Source organism: Piliocolobus tephrosceles, chromosome 3 (assembly GCF_002776525.5).
Source record: "Piliocolobus tephrosceles isolate RC106 chromosome 3, ASM277652v3, whole genome shotgun sequence".
NCBI lineage: Eukaryota > Metazoa > Chordata > Mammalia > Primates > Cercopithecidae > Piliocolobus > Piliocolobus tephrosceles.
In genome coordinates this window covers 146338241-146359816 of record NC_045436.1, presented here as the reverse complement: position 1 = coordinate 146359816, position 21576 = coordinate 146338241, and the positions used below count along the sequence as shown (strand labels likewise).

Sequence of the window (21576 nt, the reverse complement as noted above, 5' to 3'; positions counted from 1 at the left end):
ATATACAAAGTTTTAATGAAGAATCCCCTACTGACTGGTGAATACGATACTACAGAATTTCATGATTCATGGAAACTCATTTTAATAGCAGCCCAAGAATCAAAAAGATGATCTGAAGGTCAACGTAAATACCATAAAAAAGCAAAACTTCATTGTTTTCTAGTAAGAGTCTCTTATTTTCTTATCCTGAAACAGTATATGCGATAAAAATTCTGTTTCAGTTTCAGTAGTGATGCCACGCTTTAATGTAAAATAAGTTATTCTGAAACCATATGTTGTGTGAAACTTTTCAAAAATCATATTCGCTAGGAAAATAAATACAACATCTAAAAGCAACTGCTAATTTTTTTTTTTTTAGGTGTTCACATACAATATGTGGCTAAAGCAATACCAGATATCCAATAAACAAAATATTTTTGGCAAAAGAGAAGTAAAAATAGAAAAATAAAGACCACAGGATAAAATATTTTTCTTATGAATGTTTTAACGCTCAAGAACAGGGGTTTTGTGGGTAAAACAGGCACACTTAATCAATGTAAAAATGAAAATTACATCAAGTATTAACTATTTTAATTATAAATGACAAAAACGATTTTTTTAAAAAAAGAGGTAGAGTCTTGCTCTGCTGCCCAGGCTAGAGTACACTGGCATGATCATGGCTCACTGCAACCTTGAACTCCTGGGCTCAAGTGATCCTCCTACCTTAGCCTCCTGAGTAGCTGGACATACAGGTGTGCATCACCACACCTGGCTAATTTTTTATTTTTCTACAGAGACAGAATCTTACCACGTTGACGAGGTTGGTCTTGAACTCCTGGCCTCAGGCAAGCCTCCCATCTCAGCCTCCCATAATGCTGGGATTATATGGACATGAGGTACCACACGTGGCCTGATTTTCTTTCTTTTTTTTTTTGTGAGACAAGGTCTGGGTCTGGCTCTGTCACCCAGGCTGGAGTACAGTGGAGCAACCTCAGTCCACTATAACCTCCACCTTCTAGGCTCAAGCCATCCTCCTACCTCAGCCTCCTGAGTAGCTGGGACTATGGGTGTGTGCCATTATCCTTGGCTAATTTCTGTATTTTTTGTAGAGATGGGGTATCACCATGTTGCTCAAGCTGGTCTCAGACTCCTGGGCTCAAGAGATCTGCCTGCCTCCACCTCCCAAAGTGCTGGGATTACACAGGTATGAGCTACGGCACTTGGCTCAGCCTGATTTTCTTTGACAAAATTTTTCTCAAGCAAAGTGACAATAATGCAGAGTAGCACAACCTTCTAATAAGTTCAATTTATTAGCCAATATGATTTATTATTTTTTTTTTCCTTTAAATTACATTTATTTTAATGCTGAATTTACTCCCGTGCCATAAGTTTTTGTTTCTTCAGTTTCTTCTGGGATATCTTTTTCTTCTGGGCAACCTCCTCTTCTGGTTTAGGAACAATCTGTTCCTTTTCAGTAAGGATCATCTCAATGTGGCAGGGAGAGCTCATGTATGGGTTAATCCGACCATGAGCTCTGTAGGTCCGTCGGCGCATCTTAGGTGCTTTGTTCACTTGGATATGCTCGATGACCAGAGAATCTACATCTAAACCCTTAAGTTCAGCATTACTCTCTGCGTTTTTAAGCATGTGCAGCAAAAATTCAGCACTCTTTTTGGGCCATCGACCTTGTGTCCAGCCCCACTGCTTGGCCTGGGCACACCTGCCAACTCTACCATTGTAACGTCGGAATGGTACGCACTGTTTCTGTAAAGTGACATCTTTCAGATACTTCGTGGCTTTTCGAATATGCATACCCTTGATGGCCTGGGCAGTTTCACGAGTGTTCTTAAAGTGAACACGAAGATTGGAACCTCTTGATTTGCATTGATTTCGTGGGGTTCTCCGGGTCAAGTGAATAGCGAACCATTTTCACAGATTACCTCAGGCCACTTAGGGGAAGAGCTGATTTATTTCTTAAAGAAAAAGTAATCTGTCCCTTAAATATGAAACAATATATTTTATTCGAATAGCAAGTAACTATTTTAGTAGATTGGTGATTATTTCAAACGAGGTGACATTTAACATCTATAAACCACAGAAGTAAAACTAACTGAAAACGCGCCCCTCTGCTATTTGTAAAAGTCAAAATATATTCCTTGACCAGGCTCAGTGGCTCATGCCTTCTCAGTAATCTGAGGCCAAGGCAGGAGAATTGCATTAGGCCAGGAATTTGAGACCAGCCTGGGCAACATATTGAGAACCACTCTCAACCAAAAAAAAAAAAAAAAAATATATATATATATATTACCAGGAATGGTAAGGTATACTTACAGTCCCAGCTCCTCAAGAGATTGAGACAAGAGGATCACTTGAGCCCAAGACTTCAAGGCAGTATTAAACTTTTACAAATATCAGAGGAGCAAGAATTACAAATTACTTGCTCAGTTGTCTATAAAAAATAGACTATTTTTAGGACAGTCAAATTTCTGTCCTTAATCTGTACCATGAAAAGGTCATAAAATTGTAAGCAATACCATATTAGGATTCCATTTAAAATCTTTGGATGTTCTAAAATATATCTATCTAATAATGGATACCATTTAATACCAACATGTATTATAAATTTCTAAGACAGGCTGGGCGCGGTGGCTCAAGCCTGGAATCCCAGCAATTTGGGAGGCCGAGGCGGGCAGATCACGAAGTCAGGTGATCGAGACCATCCTGGCTAACACGATGAAACCCCGTCTCTACTAAAAATACAAAAAAAAAGAAATTAGCTGGGCGTGGTGGCAGGCGCCTGTAGTCCCAGCTACTCCGGAGGCTGAGGCGGGAGAATGGCGTGAACCTGGGAAGCAGAGCTTGCAGTGAGCTCAGATCGCACCAGTGCACTCCAGCCTGGGCGACAGAGCGAGACTCCGTCTCAAAAAAAAAAAAAAAAATTTAAGATAATACCATTTTTCCTATTTATTGCTTGTGTCACTGTGATTATCAGGAGATATTTAACAACTGGAAGCATTATAATTTTGTGGCCAGGCATGGTGACTCATGCCTGTAATCCCAGCACTTTGGGCAGCCGAGGTGGGCAGATAACAAGATCAAGAGATTGAGACCAGCCTGGCCAACATGACAAATCCCCATCTCTACTAAAAATATAAAAATTATATGGGTGTGGTGGTGTGCGCCTGTAGTCCCAGCTACTCGGGAGGCTGAGGCAGAAGAATCGCTTGAATCCAGGAGGCGAACATTACAGTGAGCCAGATTGTGCCACTGCACTTCAGCCTGAGCAACAACAGCAAAACTCCATCCAAAAAAAAAGAAAGAAAAAGATAAATTGAAGTCATACTTTAGTCTTCTACAGTTACAGAAAAATTATGCGGTATACATTTTTCCTGGAAAGTTTAAAGGGCAAGAAAATTGGTCAATTTTACATTGTACATGCTCTAGAAATAAGAAAGAAACATGAAAAACAAAATAGAAAAGAAAATTGGTCAATCTTACCTTTAGTTTGAATTCAAGCTGTGGCATGACGGATAATAATAAATGAGGATCTATAGCAAAAAGTTCCTGAATCAGATCAAACACATGTTCTGACAAATCACTTACTGATGATCTTCCCAGCACTAGGACTTGATTGAAAAACTATGAGATATTAAAAACAAAAATAAAACATCTAGTTCACTTAAAAACATGGATACATTTTTATAAACATTTTTATAAACTATATAATTAGGTTTTACAACACATACAATTGAAGGAGATGATACAAATACATGTGTGATTACTAATATATAATAGGACAATCATCTAAACAGCGGAAGAAATAATTTCCTAATAATATCAAATCATGAATGTTACAAGGAGAAAAGCAAAAAACAAAATTGGTTTGTTGGGTATATCTCAAATAAGGACATTTCTAGGAATCTTTGTTTTCATTAAAACAATTTAGACAGTCTGTGTAGTTAATTACAAAGGATTTTAGAAAAATTTCCTTGTAGCAGAGAAATATTACAAAGTCTCAACCTTTGATTTTTTTTTTTCTTTTTTTGAGATGGAGTCTGGCTGTGTTGCCCAGGCTGGAATACAGTGGTGTGATCTCGGCTCACTGCAACTTCCACCTCCGAGATTCAAGTAATTCTCCTGCTTCAGCCCCAGGAACCTGCCACCATGGCCAGCTAATTTTTGTATTTTTAGTAGAGACAAGGATTCCCCGTGTTGGCCAGGCTGGTCTCAAACTCCATACCTCAGGTGATCCACAGGCCTTGGCCTCCCAAAGTACTGAGATTACAGGTGTGAGCCATTGCGCCTGGCCTCAACCTTTGATTTTTTAAAAAATCAAAGGCACAGCGGCACACGCTATAATCCCAGCACTTTTGGGAAGCCAAGGCATGACAATCTTGAGCCCAGGAGTTGGAGACCAGCCTGGGCAACACAGTGAGACCCTTGACTCTACAAAAAATTAAAAAATTATCTGGGCATGGTGGTGCTTGCCTATAGCCCCAGCTACTCAGGAGGCCATGGCAGGGGGGATCATTTAAGCCCTAGGAAGCTGAGGTTGCAGTACTCCTTCTGCATGGGGGACAGAACAAGACTCTGTTTCAAAAAAAAAAAAAAAAATCAGAATAACGTTTCCATGAGTTTAGAAATAAAGAGTATTTAAAGGGGAAGGATTTTTTTGTTGTTGTTGGGTTGGTTCTTTTAATACTCAGAGAAAGTCAAATATGTTTTGGCTTGCATGACAAAAAGAACAAAAAGTTGGTAATACAAAAGCTAACTGATTTTTTTTTTTAAATGCTAGATGGAAATAAAGAGTATACAAGGCCAAGAGCACAGATTAAAAGATACCAGCACTGCACACCACGACTGCCACAAGTGCAGAAGAATTCAATTTTTAAAATGTCTCAGGGGCAATTGTATGCAACTGATACAAGCATACATTTCTGGTAGTAACATAATTTGAAAAGCAGCATAAATTAAGAGTTAGAAAATGCTCATTATTGGCCAGGCACAGTGGCTCACACCTGTAATCACAGCACTTTGGGAGGCCGAGGCAGGCAGATTACCTGAGGTCAGGAGTTCAAGACCAGCCTGGCCAACATGGTGAAACCCCATCTCTACTAAAAAATATAAAAATTAGCAGCGTATGGTGGCACACGCCTGCAGTCCAGCCACTCAGAAGGCTGAAGCAGGAGAATCACTAGAGCCTGGGAGGTAGAGGTTGCAGTCAGCTGAAATTGCACCACTGCATTCCAGCCTGGTCAACAAGGTGAGACTCCATCTCCAAAAAAAAGGAAAAAAAAAAATCATTCCCATTGGATAAGAATAATACCAAAAAATTCATATTTACTATGCAGACACTGAAAATAATGAAGAAGACAGTTTTATCAAAATATATGCATACACACACACAAAAAAGGCATAGAATACTACTTCTGAAAGGATATAAGAAAACCTATCGGTGACGGTTATTTCTGAGAATTGAGAAATGTATTCAAGGCTGAAGACAGACACTTCTTTAGTACCATTATTGTTCAATCTGTTTAAATATTAATTTAGCGGCCAGGCGCAGTGGCTCAAGCCTGTAATCCCAGCACTTTGGGAGGCCGAGACGGGTGGATCACAAGGTCAGGAGATCGAGACCATCCTGGCTAATACGGTGAAACCCTGTTTCTACTAAAGAATACAAAAAACTAGCCGGGTGACGAGGCGGGCGCCTGTAGTCCCAGCTACTTGGGAGGCGGAGGCAGGAGAATGGTGTAAACCTGGGAGGCGGAGCTTGCAGTGACCTGAGATCCCGCCACCGCATTCCAGCCTGGGCGACAGAGCCAGACTTCGTCTCAAAAAAAAAAAAAAAAAAAAAATTAATTTAGCAATCCAAGCAATACTAATAGGATAACATTTAAATTAAAAGCCTCATTTGTATTTTTATCCATGGAAAATAATTTAACAACACATAAATGTTAAGATTCACAAAGATGATTAGGAAAGAAACAACTGAAAAGACCTAAATCTATGACAATAAGGAAATACATATCAAGAAACATTTACAGTCATTCTTATATATTTAAAAAGAATGTCAAAATACGTAAATACAAGAAAGACAATAAAAATTTTACATAAAGTAGCCAGGTGCAGTGGCTCACACCTGTAATCTCAGCACTTTGGGAGGCTGAGGAGGGTGGATCACGGGGTCAGGAGATCGAGACCACCCTGGTTAACACGGTGAAACCCTGTCTCTACTAAAAATACAAAAAATTAGCCAAGCATGGTGGTGGGAGCCTGTAGTCCCAGCTACTCGGGAGGCTGAGGCAGGAGAATGGCATGAACCCGGGAGGCGGAGTTTGCAATGAGCCAATATTGCACAACTGTACTCCAGCCTCGGGGACGGAGAGAGACTCCGCTTCAAAAAAAAAAAATTTTTTTTCATAAAGTATGTGGGAAAATAGTTATAAATATGAGCAAATGTACAATGGAATTAGTTGTTATAAGGTGGTGAAATTGCAAACTTTTTTCCAAATTATTAACTTTTTTAGTAAAAACAAAAAAACCCAGAACAAATTCCTCAGTACAGTTTTTTAAAACTATTACTATATAGCAACTATCACAGTCTTTCATTACTCAAAGTATTTAAATGTTTGCCAAAAACAACAGCCAAAACAACCAATTTTCTAAATAAATCTCTATAATCTTTGAAAAAAAAAAAAAGGAAGAAACATTAGAGGACTTCAGAAGAATGACCCAAAAGACACAAAGAAGAAAATATATAAAGAGAGACACAGAGACCCAAGGATAAAGATGTAGAGAAAAAATGAAAGAGATCAGCATATCTGGGAGACAATGAAATAAATATAAATACAAATGCAGATAAGGGGATGCGAGTTGCAGACAACTTTTCTTATGGTAACATCCACCCTTTAAAAACAACGTCATGAAGCTTATGCTGCATTTCTCTAACCTTGGTCACATTTGGACATAAGTTCTTCTACATTTATAAGCTAAATAAACTTCTATGTAAGAGGTTCTAATAAATTAGTACAATGGATTAAGAATTACAAAATACAGAATGAACATAGAAAGAAATACATACATTAGCAATGCATGCCTCAATGGTCTGGACTGTTCTTTTCAATAGCACTTTTGCAAGGTCAAAAGACTGTTTATTTAAGTTCTGAAAAATAATAAAAACATGGAAAGTTACAAATGAATTTGTTAATTTATGAGATAGCAACATTAGAATACTGTAGTCTTCAAATCTGTAATAAAATACAAATTTTTCTTCACTAAAATATGAAGCAAAAATAAAAATAACGGAATTCTCTTCAAGGTTTTGCAAATATCCTCTAGTCAAGTGGTCTTAAATGCAGACATCGCAAATCAAACTCATTTATTAATCAAAAACTAAAATGGATTAGTTAGCAAAAGCACAACCCTATATTAAGTTTTACTAAACTCAAAATAGACCAATGTTAACCAATGTAAACTAACAACTATACCCATGTATCTTAAACACATACACTCCCCAATCTAACACAACATGCTCAATTATTTCACTGTTTAATCAATGTATGCTCTGGAGAAGAGTAGACCTGGTAAGTGTTTCAAATAAACAGTTATTGATCAATTATATTTTTGAAATGTTGAAAACTATGCTTCCGCTTAAAGAGTCCCAATGTACTCAAATAAATTAAAAGGTCTGAGAAGGACCTTAGAAAATATATATTTAATTTTTTTTAAATGCCTGAAAAGGGAATTCTTGTTTCGAATAACACAGAGTAACACCGCTGTATCTTGAAGTTTTGGATCAAACAGATTCATTCACCATCATCTCACACCTCTTCCAAAATGAGGCTAGGAAACCTACACTCTAGGCCAGAGGTCAGCAAACTTCTTCTATGAAGGGCCACATGGTAAATATTTTAGGTTTTGTGGGTCATACAAATCACTGCTACAACTACACAACTCTGCTGTTGTAGCATGAAAGCAGATATAAACAAAATGAAAATGAATGAACGTGGCTGTGTTCCAGTAAGATCTTACTTACATAAATAAGCAATGGTCCAAATCTGATTAACAAGCCATAGCTTCTTGACCCCTGCTCTACACTTTTATTTCATTGGCAAAGGATAAGATTTGCTTAAAATTAAGTTATTATTTCTATTTATTAAAAGAAGTCTATTTCCTACTACTAATAAAAATTCTCTTAAGCCCAGTGTGGTTGCTCATGCCTGTTTATCTCAGCACTTTGGGAGGCTAAGGCGGGAGATCACTTGAGCCCAGGAGTTTGAGATAAGCCTAGGAAACATTGCAAAATCCCGTTTCTACAAAGAAAACTTAAAAAAAAAAAAAAAAAGTCAGGTATGGTGGCACATGCTTGTACTGCCAGCTACTTGGGAGGCTGAGGTAGGAGGATCACTTGAGCCCAGGAGACAGAGGCTGCAACGAGGCAAGATCGTGTGCCGCTGCACTCCAGCCTAGGTGACAGAGTGAGACCCCGTCCCAAAAACATACCACCAACCTACTTACCTAGCATATAAAAACCAAATATACTGTCTTAATCTGCCAAAATATACTCTCCTTTGCCACAGTCCCAGAATTTTTACAAACTACAGAATTTTATAAACTACATTTGAATAAAATAAATAATATTTAGACTCAAGAATTTAAAATTAATTGTATCTTTCTGTGAATGAGTACATATTTTTCCACTAATATCTGATAATAGGTTACTGAACCATTAGAAGAAAAAAGCAGGGGGGCAAATAACAACACTGGGGTAGGCTTGAGTAGAGCCCAGTGGTGGAGCTTGAGGGCAGCCAAGTCCTTCAGATTCTTAGGAGGATCTGGTGGAGATAAATAGAAAAAGGAAATGGGGAAGAATGATACACCTCTGAATCATCCTTTTCTTCTTAACATTAACCATACAGCTTCTGCCCAAATCTTTTTCTGAGAGTACCTAAGAAAAAGGTACGATACGGATTCTGAAAAGAAATCCAAACTCCTATGTGTCACATCTATGTTAATAAGGAGGAAATACATTTATTTTCCAAACACAATTAACCAAAAAGACAACACCCCAACCCCTTACAATTCTCAGATTATTTGTGTGAATACGAAACATTTTCAGTTCCAGTTGAATGAAACTCTTACATGATATGTTAATCAATATATTTTGTAAAAATAATAGCCACAAGACTAATGTATGTTAACCTATTTTATTCGAGGTGGAGAATGGTCATGGGAACAATCATATGGGATTGCAAATGGCCTGAAAACAATTGTTCATTCTTATGTGTAGCATGACTGTTAAATATTAACCTTTAATATCTTCATACTTTACAGACCTTATGTGCAGGAATGAGGTTAATAAGAATGGAGTCCAATAACTCTTGAGTAACTCCATCACCTTCCATGATGATAGAACTCATCAAATCTAGCATGTGCATTTGTACCTTCTTATTGTGGCTATTGCTATAAAAAAAAAAAAAACAGAGTAAGTAGGAGGAAGAGGAAAAGAATAAGAGAATTCAAGCTTCCAATAGGAAATTAAACTTCCTAGTTTAAAACAACAATCTCACATGTAAAGGATTTTCACTTGAGGGACAGTGCCAATAATGGCAGAGAAATTTGGGGGGCTCTATTTTCTTTCTCCTTTTGTTGACTATTACAACAGTTGTAAGCTATTGTTGTATTTTATAAAAACAAACACAAACCTAATTTCTAATAAACTATATTTTCCTCAATTCACATTTTTTTAAAAAAGAAAAAGGCCAGGCACAGTGGCTCACGCCTGTAATCCCAGCACTTTGGGAGGCCGAGGCGAGTGGATCACCTGACATCAGGAGTTTGAGACCAGCCTGGCCAACATGGTGAAAACCGTCTTTACAAAAATACAAAAATTAGTGGGGCGTGGTGGCAGGCGCCTGGAATTCCAGCTACTGGGGAGGCTGAGGTGGAAGAATCACTTGAAACTGGGAGGCAGAGTTTGCAGTGAGCAGAGATCATGCCACTGCATTCCAGCCTGGGCGACAGAGTGAGACTCCGTATCAAAAAAAAAAAAAAAAAAAGAAAGAAAGAAAGAAAAGAAAAGGAAAAGGAAAAAAAAAGACCTTTAAAATAAATTAAGTCTCTATACAACTAGGATTCCAAGAGTAAATTAAATTCTGCCTAATAAAAATGTCAATTTTAGCCTGGGCAATGTGACGAAACTCTGTCTCTACAAAAAAATTAAAAATTAGCCAGGCGTGGTGGTGTGTCCCTATAGCCCCAGCTACTCAGAAGGCTGATATGGGAGGATCACTTGAGCCCAGGAGGTCGAGACATCAGCAAGCCATGATTGTGCCACTGCACTCCAGCCTGGGTGACAGACCAAGACCCTGTCTCAAAACACACACACACACCTCCACTTCAAAGAAAGGACACTTCTGCTTACATGTCCCAGATTTTTAAAGGTGATAAAATTTTAAGGAAACAAACAAAAAGTATGATAATAAAGGCAGACATTTTTTTCAACTCCCACACCTCAGGTCTTAATAAATTCCTCAAATTAAGATAAAAACCTATTTAAATACCCCCAAATGCATAAGCCAACATAAGCAATTATTGACGTATCCTTGCCACTAGAAGTTTTAATTTACCAATACTGAAAATCAAAAGTTTCATCTAAAATGCTTTCAATAACTAGAAGGTTTTTCTGAAAATGTCATCCCAGTACCTCTCAAAGAATTTCAAACAGACAAATGAAAAATCAATGAAGTATAAAATATAAGGCCAAGAATCAGTTTCAAGTGCTTCCACAGTGAGGCCTGCCCTTTCTTGCTACTTTTGAACTTAGCATATGAAGAGGCCTGGGCTGACCTCCTGAATGGGTGAGACATGTGACCCAGTTCTATCACTTCAGTCCACCTCAGCCAACAGCCAAGTATCGGCCAGATATCCTGCCAACTGACTACAAACACAGGTGCAAATCCAACCCAAATAAAATCAACTGCCAAGCAGAATCACGAGCTAAATAAAATGGTGGCTGTCTTAACCTATCAAGTTTTAGGTTACTTTGTAATGCAGCAAAAGCTAACAAACACAAAGGTAAGGTTTATATGTTCTATCATTTACTTTAAAGGCTTACTGCTAGTCAAATGCCACAGGAAGTTTTTTCTCATGCTGTCTTTCTACAAGCTTCTATCCTATGCCAAGCTGGAGTGATCCTTCCCTGTTTGTTTCAGGATCATGCCTAATCCTACCATTCCATCTAAGGAAAAAGAAAATATGATATAGCATTCACAAAAATCTCCAGAAAACTCTGGAAATGTGCTGTTCAATATGCAAGCCATTTGCCACATGTGGCTGGTGAACATGTGAAACATGACAAGGGCCACATGTTGGAATGAAAATACTTTTGGATACAGTGGAATAAATAAAATATATTATCAAAATGAATTTCACTTGTTTTTACTTTTCTATTAATGTGACTACTAGAAAACTTACGTGAGATATGTTTATATATAATGTAATGTTCTAGAACACATCTCATAGCAGTACTTGATTTACTATACAAAAAACAAACCAGGCTGGGCATAGGAGCTCACACCTGTAAACCCAGCACTTTGGGAGGCTGAGGTGGGGGGATCACTGGAGGTCAAAAGTTTGAGACCAGTCTGGCCAACAGGGCGAAACTCTATCTCTACTAAAAATACAAAAATTAGCCGGGCGTGGTGGCACACACCTGTAGTCCCAGCTACTCAGGAGGCTGAGGCAGGAGGATTGCTTGAACCCGGGAGGTGGAAGTTGCAGTGAGCCAAGATGGAACCACTGCACTCCAGCATGGGTGACACAGAGCAAAACACTGTCTCAAAAAAAACAAAACAAAACAACCCACACAGAAGAAAACAACAACAACAAAAAACTCCACACACACAAAAAACCAAGCAAAAACAAAAAAACTCACAAACCGAAAAACATGGGCTAAAATCAGAATTTGAGCCTCCTGTTCAGCAACTGGTCCTTGGGCAAGCCACTACACTTCCTGGCTCTGGATTACTTTCCCTATTTCTATAAAGAGAAGGCCAGTTTAGGCAATGTTTAAGACTTTTTTTCTAGGTCTAGAATAAGAAGTTGTCAAAGTTAGTGAGCTTAAAGACTGAGCTATTATGTCTCCCAGTACTAATGGTACATACAACATGCATAATTTCTACCTCATAACTTAATACTTCATTGTATTAATGTAAGGTTTTGGAGGATTTGCTTTACAACCATATGTGGTTGCCTCTATTAGATAGTAAGTTCCTTCAAAACAAGAGCGCCACTTTATACTTCTCTACTGGTCCACAGCCTCCAGAACAGACTGGGGCACTGAAGGGCCAACCAGTAGACTGATAGCATAATTTAAAATGGTAGTAGAAGGTCAAAGGCAGTGTTCGGACAATAGAATTTTTACTTCCCCCTTCATGTTAAGTTTTCTAAGGAAAACGATTCCTTATAACTCTGAAATATCTTAGTGTAGATGTAGGGTATACAACATCTGAATATATAAATCAAGAAAAAGAGACAGGCAGAAATGCTTAAAAAATAACTTACTTGATCACTGAGAAGAGAGTCCTAAAAAGCTGAATAAAAATTTCATTGCAATCTTCCAATTCAAAGCAGATGTTATATGATTTAACCCAAGCTAAATTCTTAAATAAATAAAAATAATTATTGAATTATACATATATAAACAGAATAGTTATATAATAAAAATACAGTAAAAATTAATTTTTAGAGTTAGAAACATATTAAAGTCTATAAAGACTCAACATATAAAATTTTAAGTGTTAATCACATATTCTGACCTTGAAAAAGATATATACCTGATGGCATCAATTTTCTCAAACTGAAAAATACTCAATATTTTTAAGTTGTTAGATATATTTACACACAAAATTTAAGAAGCAGTTAAAAAATCTGTTTCTAGAATAAAAAATAATAAAAATAGAAAGATACAAACAAAAGGCATAGTTTCAAATAATCTACAGTTTGTCCATCAGAATATACTTTTTCTCTTCAGGATAGGAAGAAAAATAAAATAATATTTTCCTTATGAAATGTAAAAGATATTATAGGCTTTGAATAAAACAAAAAGACTCATTTTACATTACAAAGTTAACATGAAGAATTTTCTATCATGTGAAATAATATAAGTTATTAAATAAAGTTTTTTTTTTTTTTACCTCTAATAAATAAAAGTATCTATTAAACTGTGGACTCTTTGTATCCTCCAAACCTTTTAATTGTCTGGTAATAAACAAAAAGATGTCCTGTTAAAAAAAAAAAACATATTAGACACAAATACTTTTCTTTCACAACACACTAATAGTATGTAAATTTATTATTTGTGTACAAACTACAATAAAAGAAAATTCCCCTTTAGATGAATGTCTTGGGATTGGCCTAGTCTATTATTCAAAATGATTCAAAAGATCCAATCAAATAAAATTATACTCTCTAGAAGCAAAAATAAACCACAAATCTTTAGGCTTTCTCTTTCAGAGAGGACCACGGGCTCTGTATCTCATTATATTTTCTTCTACTATCATGCTTTCACTTTACTCACTATCTCCACCTTGCATAGTGGCAAAAACTATCTTCATTTTAAGGAGTTGGATATGAGTATTTCCATTACTATTTCCTACAAGTAAACAGTAATTTTTAGCCAATGTTTTGAAGTTGATGTATGACTACGAAGTTGAGTGTGAAAAAAGGCAAAAGACTAGTCCAATGGTACTATGTTTCATGATGATAGTCTTTCATTTCTTAATAAGCTTTCTTTAGAAGTTTTAACTCATAGTAGTATCAATATAATACAAAATAATTTTAGGACTATTTTTAAAGAAAGCAGCCTACAGGATTAAAATCTGCCAAGAATAAAATTATTCAAAATACAAAATCTCCTCAAGAGATCAATATGAGTTCCACAAACACTTGAACAAAGGTAGAATGACCAAGATGAGCTATAGTTTTGCACGCTGAATAACTTATAGGGGAAAACAGTCATATGAATATGTAAATTCTGGTATGCTATTATTTTAAGAAGTATCATTAATCTGCTATTTATCCCTGGAACATAGCCACCTGAAAATTGGATTTGAGCATACAGGGACTAGTTCTGAACCACACCTTTCTATGCTTCAAATCAAACAACCAACCAACCCAGTTATTTGTGGAAATACTAACTGAATGAATAATTTTGCAACTTATGATATATTCTTAAGATGAAGAGACTAATATGAAACCTATGTTCATAAAGGTAAAATATAAAAATAAAAGTATACCTTCTGAACAGCGGTGAATGAAAAATATAATAAAATGAAAAAGACTGTATTTACCTTAAGTTTATCATGGGAAGTATATGGAGCTTCCGGGGCATAGATACGAAAGATATCAGCCAAACAACATGCTACAAGGAGACGCACATCTTTATTGGGGTTCCTGAGGAAGAATTCAGATGCAAGATGCAAGGCTAGTGGGAGATACTGCTGTTTTTCATCTTCTGAGTCCTGATCCATATCCATAAAAGTTTTCACTACCATCTGTAAAAATGTACAAAAACACAAAATAATCAACTCCTGGCATTTAGAAATCAGTGGAGGATGTAATTTTTTTTTTTTTTAAGTCATTTCCATTAGCAATTGGTGGTCACTAGACAATTGACAGTCAACTTTTTATAAATCTTCATTTAAGAATTTCAGGCCAGGCGCGGTGGCTCAAGCCTGTAATCCCAGCACTTTGGGAGGCCGAGACAGGTGGATCATGAGGTCAGGAGATCGACATCATCCTGCCTAACACGGTGAAACTCCGTCTCTACTAAAAAATACAAAAAAACTAGCTGGGCGAGGTGGCGGGCGACTATAGTCCCAGCTACTCTGGAGGCTGAGGCAGGAGAATGGCGTGAACCCGGGAGGCGGAGCTTGCAGTGAGCTGAGATCCGGCCACAGCACTCCAGCCTGGGCGGCAGAGCCAGACTCCGCCTCAAAAAAAAAAAAAAAAGAATTTCAGAAAAGATCACAAGCATGAAACGGCCAGAAAAACCCATAAACAAGTATCAACTTCTTAGACACATTATCTGAACTAGCACCTCATTTATGAAGAACTTAAGCCTCTTATTACTCATTTTAAATCTAGCCCAGGTAGTCTCTGGCCCCATGTGGACAATAATATTCATCTGATATTTGGCAACATCATTGACTACGTTTCTTTTATATTTTATGATTAAAGATGCATTGTTTAGGCTCCTTAAAATTGCTATTTCATTTCATGCTTTAATGACTTTTACACTTCACAATAAAAAGTCATTTTCCAGGCTGGACAACATGGCAAGACCCTGTCTCTACAAAAAATACAAAAGCTAGCTGGGTATGGTAGCATGTGTCTGTAGTCCCAGCTGCATGGGAGGCTGAGATGGGAGAATCCCTTGAGCTCAGGAGGTGGAGATTGCAGTGTGCCAAGATCATACCACTGCACTCCAGACTAGGCGACAGAGACACTGTCTTTAAAAAAAAAAAAAAAAAGGCATTTTAGAATTATTTTAATGCAGTCATATTTCTAATTAAAAGATTTAAGTATAATTAACCTTTTTTTTTTTTTTTTTTTTTTTTGAGAGGGAGTCTTGCTCTGTTGCCCGGGCTGGAGTGCAGTGGCCGGATCTCAGCTCACTGCAAGCTCCGCTTCCCGGGTTCACGCCGTTCTCCTGCCTCAGCCTCCGGAGTAGCTGGGACTACAGGCGCCCGCCACCTCGCCCGGCTAGTTTTTCGTATATTTTAGTAGAGACGGGGTTTCACCGTGTTAGCCAGGATGGTCTCGATCTCCTGACCTCATGATCCGCCCGTCTCGGCCTCCCAAAGTGCTGGGATTACAGGCTTGAGCCACCGCGCCCGGCCAACCTGTTGTTATTTATGGTTATAAACTTAACCAATACACACCTTGGAATCATTATAAAATGCAAATAATCATGAAAAAAATAATAAAAGAAAAATCCATAATTTATCAACTCCAGAAACTACTATTCACATTCTTGTGTACTTTATGCTGGCCTGTTTTCTCTGTAATCATGCAAATAACTATAATTCTTTATGTACCAAATCACAATAATTTCTCCAGACCTTAAAAATTATTCTCTAATTATAAATCATAGTTTACTTAATCTGTGTGTCTTAAACTAAGTGTCAACTTGATTGGATTGAAGGATACAAAGTACTAATCCTGGGTGTGCCTGTGTGTGTGTTGCCAAAAGAGATTACATTTGAGTCAGCGGGCTGGGGAAGGCAGGTCCACCTGAAGCTGGTGAGCACAATCTAATCAGCTTCCAGCAAATATAAAGTAGGTAGAAAAATGTGAAAAGGGAAAGCGGGACTAGCTTCCCAGCCTACATATTTCTCCCGTGCTGGATGCTTCCTGTCCTCAAACATCAGACTCCAAGTTCTTCCGTTTTGGGACTCGGACTGGCTCTCCTTGCTCCTCAGTTTGCAGACAACCTATCGTGGGGCCTTGTGAATTAACACTTAATAAACTTGGTCATAACACTTTATGTATTATATTTTATTTGCTATTACATTATTTCTATTTCTTTGTAATTATATGAAAGAAACTGGCTTATAACTTCTAAAGACAACCGTATCAGGTTTTAGTACTAAATTATACTGGCTTGAAACAAAATAAGCAGTAATCCTTCTTTTTTTCTATCGCAGTATATCAAAAGTATGCTGGTAAGGCTGGTTTTATTTCTTCCTTAAATATTTAGGAAAGTGTAACTGATAAAAGAAGGAATCATAATGGAAATGAGAAAATATTTTGAACTGAATTATAATGTAAATATGAACTACCAAAACTCATAGGATGCACTTACCACTGTACTTAAAGAAAATTTATAACCTTAAATGTGTATTTTACAAAAGAATGAAAAATCCATCATCTATATTTCCATCTAGAGAAATTAGATAAATCCAAATAAACTAGAACCAGGGTTTGTGAAGCAAAAGATAGAGAAGGGCTGGGCATGGTGGCTCACACCTGTAATCCTAGCACTTTGGGAGGCCAAGTCAGGAGGACTGCTTAGCCCAGGAGTCCAAGATAAAGGTCTGGCTCTGCCGCCCGGGCTGGACAGTAGTACAATCTCAGCTCTGCAACTTCCACCTCCCAGGTTCAAGAGATCCTTCCACCTCAGCCCCCTGAGCAGCTGGTACTACAGGCACACGCCACCGCACCTGGCTAAGTTTTGTACTTTTTTTGTGTGTTTGTAGAGATGGGATTTTGCCATATGTTGCCCAGGCTAAAAAATATTTTTAAATTATTGCTATGTAATAAACTATCCCAAAACTCAGTGCCTTAAAACAATAATATTTATCATATGTAGTTGAAGAATTGGAAAGTGGCTTAGCTAAGTTGTGTGGGCCTGGAATCTCTCAAGAGGCTGTACCTGGTCAAGGCTGCAGTTACCTGAAGGCTTGACTGGGCATGGAGGGTGTGTTTTGAAGGTAACTCATTCTTATGGTTCTAAGTTGACACTGGCTGTTGAAAGGCCTCAGTTCCTCACTACATGGGCCTTTCTTGACAGCTCGAGTGAAAAGGCAGTTAGTTGGTTTTCCCCTGGTGCAAGATCCAAGAGAGCAAATCTGAAGTGGCAGTCTTTTATGATCTAACCTTGAAAGGCATACATTGTCACTTCTACCACAGCCTGTTGGTTACTCAGGTCAGCCCCGTTCAGTGTTGTAGGGAGTAAATACAAGGAAATAAGGATCATTCAGGGCTATATTGGAGGTTATATGATACAATGCCTTCTCATATATATATCTTGTATAGTCTTCTCCCACAATGACTCTGGATTTGGCCATGTGACTTTTTTTTTTTTTTAAGAAAGTCTCGCTCTGTCGCCCAGGCTAAACTATAGTGGCATGATCTTGGTTCACTGCAATCTCTGCCTCCCAGGTTCAAGAAATTCTCCTGCCTCAGCCTCCTGAGTAGCTGGGAACTACAGGCACTCGCCACCACATCTGGCTAATTTTTGCGTTTTTAGTAGAGACAGGATTTCACCACGTTGGCCAGGCTGGTCATCAACCTCCCGACCTCAGGTGATCCACCTGCCTCAGCCTCCCCAAATGCTGGGATTACAGGCATGAGCCTCCGTGCCCAGTCTAGGTGACTTATTTTGACCAAAGAGACATTAGTCAGCCTGATGCAAGAACAGGCCTGATAGGCATTTGTACATTGAGACTGCAATGCCCCTATGGGAATGTACCCACCATGCTATTAGGAATCCCAGACTATTCAAAAACAGAGGCTGTGTATATCACATAGACTACGTGGAAGAGAACTAAGGTGACCTCACTGAGCTGTCATCTAAATTTAGCCACAAGAGTGGCCCTGTAGAAGCAAAGTAGAGCTTCATAAATACATACAATGAAGGGGAGAAAACCTGTGGTGGCTGTGAAGGTCCTGATGCCATATATGTCAAACTGGTATCTTCCAATGGTCATGAATTTATTATAAAAAGAGAACATGCAGTGCTAAGCGTGGTGGGTCACACCTGTAATCCCAGCACTTTGGGAGGCTGAGGCAGGCGGATCACGAGGTCAGGAGTTCGAGATCAGCCTGGCCAATACGGTGAAATCCCATCTCTACTAAAAATAAAAAAATTAGCCGGGCCTGGTGGTGTGCGCCTGTAATCCTAGTTACTCAGGAGGCTGGGGCAGGAGAACCGCTTGAACCCAGGAGGCGGAGGTTGCAGTAAGCTGAGATCACACCACTGTACTCCAGCCTGGGCTACAAGAGCAAGATTCCATTTCAAAAAAAAAAAAACGAGAGAGAGAGAGAGAGAGAGAGAACATGCACTAACATGAGGAACAATCAAAAGCCATGTTGAAGCCGAGCACAGTGGCTCATGCCTATAATCCCAGCACTTTGGGAGGCTGAGGTGGGTGGATCACATGAGGTCAGGAGTTCAAGACCATCCTGACCAACATGGTGAAACCCTGTCTCAACCCAAAATACAAAAATTAGCCAGGTATGGTGGTGGGTGCCTGTAGCCCCAGCTACTCGGGAGGATGAGGCAAGAGTATCGCTTGAATCTGGCAGGCAGAGACTGCAGTAAGCCAAGATCGTGCCATTGCACTCCAGCCTGGGTGACAAAAGCAAAACTCTGTCTCAAAATCAAAACCAAAACATGTTGAGTGACCCAGATCAGTTTGCTGAGAATGAAATCATTGAGGGCAATTTCAGAGAGATCTGTTCATGTGTGCTATCAAAAGTATGTATGTATTATCAAGAATGGTGGCTTGCACTTATAATCTCAGCTACCTGGGAGGCTGACACAAGATGACTGCTTGAGCCCAGAAGCTCTAGGCTGCAGTGAGCTATGATCATACCAATGTACTTCAGCCTGGTGACAGAACAAAACACTATCTCTAGAAAAGTAAGAGTTAAAGTATGCATATATTTTACCTACAAGGTTCGCTACACTAACAGTTCCACTGAGATTTCTGAATTCCCAACTGCACTTGATACCACACTGGAACAGCTGATGCAGACTTCCCAGATTGTTATTAAATTAAAATAGGCCGGGCGCGGTGGCTCAAACCTGTAATCCCAGCACTTTGGGAGGCCGAGATGGGCGGATCACGAGGTCAGGAGATTGAGACCATCCTGGCTAACACGGTGAAACCCTGTCTCTACTAAAAACTACAAAAAACTAGCCGGGCGAGGTGGCGGCGCCTGTAGTCCCAGCTACCTGGGAGGCTGAGGCAGGAGAATGGCGTGAACCCGGGAGGCAGAGCTTGCAGTGAGCTGAGATCCGGCCACAGCACTCCAGCCTGGGTGACAGAGGGAGACTCCGTCTCAAAAAAAAAAAAAAAAATAAAATAAAATAAAATTAAAATAATAAAAAATAAAATAAAATAAAATAAATAAAATAAAATAAAATAAACTGTTTAAAAAAAAAAAAAAACTGAGCCTGGCAGGCACCACATGGAAAAGAAGGACCACAAAGTCTATTCATAGAATTGTAAGAAACAAGTATTCATTTTAAGCCACTGGATTTTGCTTTACCACACAGGAACACAAATGAAATTCCATTCATTCTTCTCTTTTTTTAAATATGTCATTCTGTGCACATTTTTAATGTGCTGTACTGAGGCTAAAAACCACATTTCCTAGATTCCCTTGCAATGGAGTTGAAGTCGTAATTCTGGTATAGCCCATCAGAGGCACTTATTCAAGATTTGGAAGGTGAAAGTTCAGAAGAGGTGGTGGTGTAGTTTCTACTGTTGTCATATGGCAAGTATGGAGTGAGGTGTTGTGTGTGTGTGTGCGGGCATGCACATACACAGCAGCTTTCTACTGACTGGCTGTTAGTATTGTGAAGACAGAGGGAAGAATCATCCATTTTGTGCTGGTACTAATCTATTCAACTGCGTGAGGCTCTGTAGCAAATTATACCAATGGTGACTTCCTAATCACTGGATTACGGCTAAAAGTGTCTCTACTTAAGAGCTCCAGGGTGGCTTCCTGATTTCCCCCCCTTCTGATTACAGCACAGAATTCAGCTCTTCTTGTGGGCCAGCTATATGAAGTGTTCTGGGAGTCTAGTCCTGTAAGCCTGAATTAAGGGTGCTCTTCCAGCAATTCCAAATCACTTTTTAAATACCAAGTTCCCTGTCTGCTTAAAATAACATAACTAAAGCTTGACTGGTATTCGAAACATGACTGATTTTCTCAGATCCTTAAATGCGTCAGAATCCCCTGTGCCCTTTGGGTCTTTTTAAATGCTATTGGCTCTTTGTAGACTAATCTCTTCTTACCTCATCTAATTTATCATACACTTATGAGAAACAGTTTCTTGGTATGTCTGTGTGAGGTTTTTTCCTGTGGATTGTGTTTTAATACCCTCTGGCTATTTATCTATTGCGGTCTTAGTATTTCTTTTTGTCTTTGAAGAAACGAGCAGGAAAAAAATCAAAGTATTTTGCCCACAGCTAGGTTTTTATAATATTGATAAAAAAGAAACACTAACACCAATACTATTAATAATGATTAACATTTACTGAGTATTTACATTCCAGCACTCTATAAATATTATTTTTTGAGACAAATTAACTCAAAATTAAGCATCTCTTCACGTATTTGCCATTTACTCTACATTTTCTTGGTGATATGCCTCTCCAAATCTCTTTTCTTTTTTCCGTATGTGTTTTCAGCTGTCATATATTCTGGGTACCAATCCTTTATCAGATATGTATATTGCAAATATATTCTCCCAGTCTGAGGCTTGTCTTTAACAGCATAGAAAAATTTAATTGATGAAGGATTAATTAATGTAATCTAACTTTATCAACTATTTTCTTTTATGGTTTGTGCTTTGTGCGTCCTACCTAAGAAATCATTACCTAACCAAAACTTGCAAAGATTTTCTCTGTTGTGGTATACATACATACATAGGTTTAAAAATTTGCTAGAATAACTCACAACTCAAGGAAAGCACTATATTTTTATTTATTATTTATTTATTTATTTGAGACACAGTTTCACTGTCACCCAGGCTGGAGTGCAGTGGCGCAATCTCGGCTCATTACAAACTCCGTC

At 38.3% G+C, this 21576-nt stretch overlaps 1 protein-coding gene and 1 pseudogene across 4 annotated transcripts in view; both read right to left on the bottom strand.

The window, feature by feature from the left end:
* Positions 1-21576, bottom strand: part of PDS5A (PDS5 cohesin associated factor A) — a 165389-nt gene that overhangs the window by 98914 nt on the left and 44899 nt on the right. For all 3 annotated transcript variants that reach the window (XM_023224689.2, XM_023224690.2, XM_023224691.1), the window contains 6 exons: positions 14334-14537; positions 13179-13265; positions 12547-12644; positions 9318-9444; positions 7064-7144; positions 3478-3618 (listed from right to left, as the gene is read on the bottom strand). In XM_023224689.2, the coding sequence (XP_023080457.1) occupies positions 3478-3618; positions 7064-7144; positions 9318-9444; positions 12547-12644; positions 13179-13265; positions 14334-14537 (738 nt within the window). The remainder of the gene's footprint in view (positions 1-3477; positions 3619-7063; positions 7145-9317; positions 9445-12546; positions 12645-13178; positions 13266-14333; positions 14538-21576) is intronic.
* LOC111550931 lies at positions 1310-1921 on the bottom strand (annotated as a pseudogene). The gene has a single exon (XR_002734199.2). The product of XR_002734199.2 is annotated as a 60S ribosomal protein L17 pseudogene (transcript).